Source organism: Stenella coeruleoalba (assembly GCF_951394435.1).
Source record: "Stenella coeruleoalba genome assembly, chromosome: 6".
Lineage (NCBI taxonomy): Eukaryota > Metazoa > Chordata > Mammalia > Artiodactyla > Delphinidae > Stenella > Stenella coeruleoalba.
The window spans coordinates 1,172,493-1,179,919 of NC_137151.1; the positions used below are offsets into that span (position 1 = coordinate 1,172,493).

Consider the following 7,427-nt stretch of genomic DNA (forward strand, 5'->3'; position numbering starts at 1 on the left):
TGAAACTACCACAACATTGTAAATCAACTATGCTCCAATAAAAATTACAAAAAAAAAGGCATACATATAGACCAATGGAACAGAATAGAGAGTCCAGAAATAAATTCTGGTATATATGATCAAATGATTTTTGACAAAGGTGCCAAGACCATTCAATGAGGAAAAGACAGTCTTTCAGCAAGTGTTACTGGGAAAACTGCATATCCACATGCAAAAGAATGAATTTGGACCCTTACCTAACACCATGTTTAAAAATTAACTCAAAATGGATCGAAGACCTAAATGTGAGACCTAAAATTATACAACTCTTAGAAGAAAACATAGGGCAAAAACTTCACGACACTGGATTTGGCAATAATTTTCTGGATATGACACCAAAGACATAGGCAACAAAAGAAAAACAATTTGGACTCTAAGAAAATTTAAAATCTTGTGCCTCAAAAGACAATATCCTCAGAGTAAAAAGGCAACCCAAGAATGGGTGAAAATATTTGCATCATATATCTGATAAGGTATTAATATCTAGAGTATACTGAGAACTCCTAAAACTCAACCACACACACAAAAACCCAACCCAATTCAGAAATGGACAAAGGTTTTTAATAGACATTTCTCCAAAGAAGATATACAAATGTCCAATAAGCACATGAAAAGGTGCCCAAAATCGCTAATCATTAGGGAAATGCATATCAAAACTACAAAATACCACCACACACACATTAGAATGGCTACTATCCAAAAAAAAACAGAAGATAAATGTCGGTAAAGATGTGAAGAAATTGGAACCTTGAGCACTGTTGGTGAGAATATAAAATGGTACAGCCCCTGTGGAATACAGGATGCCAGATCCTCAAAATATTTAAAAATGAAATTAACACATTATGCAACAAGTCTACTTCCGGGTACATACACAAAAGAATTGAAAGCAGGGTCTTGAAGAGATATTTGCACACTCATGTTCATAGCAGCATGATCATAGTAGCAAAAATGTGGAAGCAACCCAAGTGCCCATCAACAGGTGAATGGATAAGCAAAATCTCCCATATTCATGCAATGGAATATTATTCAGCCTTAAAAAGGAAGGAAATTCTGACACATGCTACAACATGGATGAACCTTGAGGACGTTATGCTAGGTGAAATAATCCAATCACCAAAAGATAAATTCTGTATGATTCCACTCACATGAGATACTTAGTGGTCAGAATTACAGAGACAATGTAGAACGGTGGTTGCCAGACAGTAGAGGGAGGGGAATGGGAGTTACTGTCTGATGGACGTAGAACTTCAGCTTTACAAGATGAGTTACGGAGAGGGACAGTGGCGATGGTTGCACAATGTATTTAATACCACTGAACCATACGCTTTAAAATAGTCAAGATGGTAAATATTATGTGTACTTTACCACAATGAAAAAAAAAAAAGCAACCATCAGATGCCCTGTAATCCGTCATTCCCCAGGGTCTTATCCCTGTATTTATTTCCTGTTTATCCCCTAATGTAGTCCCAACCACCCACCCCTTGCAGCCCTCCCAAACTGTGCTGTGACTTTACAATGTTTGGTCCATCACCAGCAAATTGCCCACACCTTCACCTGTACTGCAGGGGTCCACAGACCTTTTCTGCAAGGGGCCGGAGAGTAAATGTTTTAGGTTCTCTGGGCAGACTGTCTCTGTCCTCGCTACTCGACTCTGCCCTTCTAGGGAAAAGCAGCCACAGACAGCGCGAAAAGGAAAGGCCTAGGAGCAGGCAGGGCTGACCCCTGACCCTCTCACAGAGCAGCTGGGAAAGTGAGCTGACAGGTGTAACGCTGCTCCGTGGACTGTACAGTGCGGATCACCTGGGAGGAGCCGGCAGCAGAGGCCATGGTAATAAAAATCCTGCTCAGAGCCTCCGCCAGCAGAGAGTGCTTCCCGACGGGAAAGGACGGGACCCGGCGGAAGGACGGGGCCTGGGTTCCGACGGGGGTTCCGCCAATGGCCGCCTCCTGACCCACGTGGAGACGCCGGTCCTTCCAGAGCGAGACGGGACGGTCCGGGCCACCTGTGTGGAAGGACGCTCAGCCCCGCCCCCGAGCGTCCCACCCCTTTGCCTCCGCCCTCGGGGCCCCGCCCCCATAGCCGGGCCTGCGTGCTTTGCGTCCAGCCCCGCCTCCAAGAGTCCCGCCCTTCTGTCTCTCTCCCGGGGCCCCGCCCCCAGAGCCGGGCCGGCGTGCTTTGCGTCCCGGCCCCGCCCCCAAGAGTCCCGCCCTTTTGCCTCCGCACTCGGAGCCCCGACCCCGGAGCCGGCAGGTGTGCTTTGCGCCTGGCCCGGTCTCACCCTGCGCACGTGCTCGGCGTCCTGGGCTGCTGCGGAGGCGGAGGTGAGCGCGCGGAGCGGGCCGGGCTGACGTGCGGCTGCGGGCGGGCTCCCTCGGAGGTGTGTTCCAGCCGCGGGGCGTAGCCTAGGGGTTGGAAGTGGAGTGAGGGTCCTGCGGCCCCTTCTCGCCGGGCTGCCCGCAGGATGGGCGGCACCACCCCCCAGGCCTCCTTGGAGCGCGCGGCCTTGGCGCTGGTGGGCCTGGGGGCGTTGGGACCTTCGCCTGGCACCTTTCTTCCCCGGCCTCAGTTTCCTCGTTGGCGAAAAGGCCCAAGTGATGTGACTCCTCAGGACTCTGCTGCCCCCTTGTTTGCAGCAATTAGTTTGCTGATTAAACACTTCTCGGACAGGAGGACAGGGAGCTTCAGCGAAAGTTAAATAATTGTGAATTTTTACTGAAATATTTTCGGATGAAATAATAGGATGCCCCGAATGTGTTTCAAAATAAACCAGTTGGAGGGGAGTATGTGTGGGATTAGAGGCAAAGCAAGACTGGCCATGACTTGATAGACTGAAGTTGGTTTATGATGTACTATTTTGTCCACCGTTCTGTATGTTTGTAATTTATCATCAGAAATACTCTATAATGAAAAATCTGCTGTGGACGCCTGTGTTCAAATACTGGGCCTGTATTAGTCTGCTAGGGCTGCAGTGACGAGAACTGGGTGAGAGACATGTCTTTCAAGGTGTCAGCAGGGCCCTCCCACTGGCTTGTAGATGGTCACCTTCTGGCCTGTGTCTTCATGGTCCTTCCTCTGCGCCTGTGTCCTAGTGTCCTGTTCTCATAAGGACACCAGTTATATTGGATTAGGGCTCATCCTAATGACCTAGTTTTAACTTAGTTGCCTCTTTAAAGATCCTATCTATGTCTAAATACAGTCACATTCTGAGGTCCTGGGGGTTAGGACTTCAGCATATGAATTTGGAGGGACGCAATTCCGCCCACAGCATGGCCGCTTTACGTTTGGGATTTTGACCAGTTAGCCTGTCTGTGCCTCGGTGTTCCCTGGTGTAATGAGTCACAGAGGTGTAAGGAGTCCGTCATTAAATCATGTCTGCAGCACTCTCAGAAGTGTGTCGAACACGTAGTAAGACTGAGTGAGTGGAACATGCTTCATGTGTCCTGGGATCGTGCTCAGTAGGGGTGGGTGGTGGAGTGAGGGGTTGGTTGCTTGGTGCTGTGCCTAGCCAAGGGCATCAAAGTTGTAATCACAGCCATTTCCTCAAGGGTGTCTGCTCCTTGCTGGGCACCGATTGTTGCGTGTGTGTTCACTGACAGCACAGACACCCTCTGGTGGGCCGCTGTCACATGCCCATCTGACCCGTGGGGAAGGCGATGCAGAGATAGGGCTGGAGCCTGTGCTCTGACTACCGTGCGTGCGTATCGCCTCCGTTAAAGAGGATGTGGCCCTGGGGGTGTTCAGTCTGCAGGTAGACCCGAGGAGCTGTTGGCTCACTTCTCTTTCTCTTGGCCCAGGTTTACAGAGGTGGCAGCCCTCATGGCAGGTCCCCTGTGGCGGGCCACAGCCTTTGTGCAGAGACACAGGACGGCCCTGTTGGTGGGTTCCTGTGCAGGCCTGTTTGGGGCTCAGATCTCGTACCACCTCTTCCCGGATCCTGTGGTCCCGTGGCTGTACCAGTACTGGCCTCAGGGCCAGCCGGCCTCCCTGTCCCCAGAGCTGCAGAGCCTGTTCGAGGAGGTGCAGCAGGATATCGGGGTCCCCTCGGGCCACCGCTTCAAGGCCTTCACCACCTTCACCTTCCAGCCTGTGAGCGCCGGCTTCCCGAGACTCCCTGCCGGGGCCGTGGTGGGCATCCCCGCCAGCTTCCTGGGTGACCCAGTGACCAACGCTGACCGGCCCGTGGTCGTCCACGGGCAGCGAGTGGACTGGCAGAGCCCAGTGGGTGCCCGGCTGAGAGATGCCCTGACTCTGTCCCACGACGCCCAGAAGTTCGCCTTGGCCAGGGAGGTGGTGCACCTGGAGAGCGGGGCGGCCGCCCTGCAGGCCCTGCCAGCCCCCGCCTGCCTGGTGGGCACCTGGGCTCTGGGCGTGGGAGCCAAGCACGCCCTGGGGCTCTACGGAGGCCCCATGAACTTGCGAGCCGCCTTCAACTTGGTGGCGGCAGTGGCGGGCTTCGTGGCCTATGCCTTGTCCACGGACTCTCTCACTCACTCCCTGGAAGCCTGGCTGGACCGCCGCACGGCCTCGCTGTCCGCAGCCTATGCCCGGGGCGGGGTGGAGTTCTACGAGAAGGTTCTGTCGGGCAACCTGGCCCTGCGCGGCCTCCTGGGCCGGCCCGGAGAGAAGCTGTACACGCCCAGCGGGAACGTGGTTCCCAGACACTGGTTCCGCATCAAGCACCTGCCCTACACGGCCCGCCGGGACTCGGTGCTGCAGGTGTGGAGGGCGGCGCTCAGCCCCCGCAGCCCCTGAGGGCCTCATGGCAGGGGCGGTTCCAGATGGAGCAGGTACCACCCCGCCCTGGACTTGGGGGGGGTGTAGGGGGGAGGGGCGCTCCTGGGGCCTCTGCGCCCGCAGCCCGGTGTCAGCAGACCTGCCGGCTATGGAGCTCAGCAGCCCAGATTCTCCCCCCCTGGGCCTGACGGGGAGAGAAGGTGTTGCTGGAACCCAGCAAGACCTCCTGGTAGGAGCGCTGGCCGAGGGAGGGGAAGGAACAGGCCTGCGAAGCCGAGGCCCTGCAGTCAGGAGCCTGGACGCGCAGAGCACAGAGCGGGCTTGGGGAGGAGCTGCGGTGAGGGACGATGGGGGCGAGGCGAGCGCGGCTCGCCGGGAGGTGAGGAGGGCGGAGCGGGGCAGGTGGGCAGTGGGCCAGGCCTGGTGTCCCACTTGGGACCCAGCGGAGGCTGCGGCCTTGCCCGCTTGTGTGCCTCCAGCCCTCTGGATAAAGCAGACCCCACTTTTTTTTTTCCTATTTTATCTTTTTATTTTATTTTTTTAACATCTTTATTGGAGTATAATTGCTTTACAATGGTGCGTTAGTTTCTGCTGTATAACAAAGTGAATCAGCTATATATATACATATATCACCATATCTCTTCTTTCTCGTGTCTCCCTCCCTCCCACCCCTCTAGGTGGTCACAAAGCACCGAGCTGATCTCCCTGTGCTGTGCCGCTGCTTCCTGCTAGCTGTTTTACATTTGGTAGTGTATGTATGTCCATGCCACTCTCTCACTTCGTCCCAGCTTACCCTTCCCCCTCGCCGTGTCCTCAAGTCCATTCTCTAGGTCTGCGTATTTCTTTTTTTTTTTCAGTACGCGGGCCTCTCACTGTTGTGGCCTCTCCCGTGGCGGAGCACAGGCTCCGGACGCGCAGGCGCAGCGGCCATGGCTCACGGGCCCAGCCGCTCCGCGGCATGTGGGATCTTCCCGGACCGGGGCACGAACCCGTGTCCCCTGCATCGGCAGGCGGACTCTCAACCACTGCGCCACCAGGGAAGCCCTATGTCTGTGTCTTTATTCCTGTCCTGCCCCTAGGTTCATATCCTTTTTTTTTTTTTTTTTTTTTAGATTCCATATATATGTGTTAGCATACCGTATTTGTCTTTCTCTTTCTGACTTACTTCACTCTGTATGGCAGACTCTAGGTCCATCCACCTCACTACAAAATGACTCAATTTCGTTTCTTTTCATGGCTGACTGATTGTATATATGTGCCACGTCTTTATCCAGTCATCTGTCGATGGACACTTAACATTGCATCCATCTCCTGGCTATTGTAAATAGAGCAGCAATGAACATTGTGGTACATGACTCTTTTTGAATTATGGTTTTCTCAGGATATATGCCCAGTAGTGGGATTGCTGGGTCTTATGGTAGCTTTTTTTTTTAGTTTTTTTAAGGAACCTCCATACTGTTCTCCATAATGGCATTCCCACCAACAGGGCAAGAGGGTTCCCTTTTCTCCACACCCTCTCCAGCATTTATTGTTTGTAGATTTTTTGATGATGGCCATTCTGACTGCAGACCCCACTTTTGACCCTTGGGCAGGAGACCCCAGCAGGAAAGGTGAGGAGGGTTGTGATGAGCAAGCCAGGCTCACTTGGTCATTTATGTGTTCTTTTTTTTTTAATATTTCTTTATTTATTTGGTTGTACCGGGTCTAGTTGTGGCAGGTGGGCTCCTTAGTTGCAGCACGTGGGCTCCTTAGTTGTGGCACACGAACTCTTAGTTGCAGCGTGCATGTGGGATCTAGTTTCCTGACCAGGGATCGAACCCGGGCCCCCTGCATTGGGAACACGGAGCCCCATCCACTGTGCCACCAGGGAAGTCCCTCATGTGTGCTTTTTTTAAAATTTATTTTATTGAAGTATAGTTGATTTACAATGTTGTGTTAATTTTTGCTGTACAGCAAAGTGACTCAGTTACACATATATACATTCTTTTTTTATCTTCTTTTCCATGATGGTTTATCACAGGATATTGAATATAGTTCCCTGTGCTCTACAGTAGGACCTTGTTGTTTATCCGTCCTATATGTTTAATAGTTTACATCTGCGAATCCCCAACTCCCAGTCCTTCCCTCCCCCAGCCCCTTCCCCTTGGCAACCACAAGTCTGTTTTCTATGTCTGTGTGTATATTTCTGTTTTGTAAATAAGTTCACTTGTATCATTTTTTTAGACTCCACATATAAGTGATATCATATGGTATTTGTCTTTCTCTGTCTGACTTACTTCACTTAGTATGATATTCTCTAGGTCCATCCATGTTGCTGCAAATGGCATTATTTCATTCTTTTTTATGGCTGAGTAGTATTCTATTGTATGTATGGACCACATCTTCTTTAGCCATTCATCGTCAATGGACATGTAGGTTTCTTCCATGTCTTGGTTATTGTGGATAGTGCTGCTATGAATATTGGGGTGCATGTAATCTTTTCAAATCAGAGTTTTCTCAGGGTATGTGCCCAGGAGTGGGATTGCTGGATCGTATGGCAACTCTTAGTTTTTTGAGGAGCCTCCATACTGTTCTCCACAGTGGCTGCACCAATTTACATTCCCACCAGTAGTGTAGGAGGGTTCCCTTTTCTCCACACTCTCTCCAGCATTCG

At 51.7% G+C, this 7,427-nt stretch overlaps 1 protein-coding gene across 1 annotated transcript; it reads left to right on the top strand.

Moving 5' to 3' along the window:
* Window positions 1-2,341: 2,341 nt before the first annotated feature.
* TMEM177 (transmembrane protein 177) lies at window positions 2,342-6,871 on the top strand. Its single transcript, XM_079925326.1, has 3 exons — window positions 2,342-2,361; window positions 3,835-4,827; window positions 5,452-6,871. Exon 2 carries the CDS (start codon window positions 3,857-3,859, stop codon window positions 4,790-4,792), a length of 936 nt encoding a protein of 311 aa, XP_079781452.1. The 5' UTR covers window positions 2,342-2,361; window positions 3,835-3,856; the 3' UTR covers window positions 4,793-4,827; window positions 5,452-6,871.
* The last annotated feature ends 556 nt before the right edge of the window (window positions 6,872-7,427 follow it).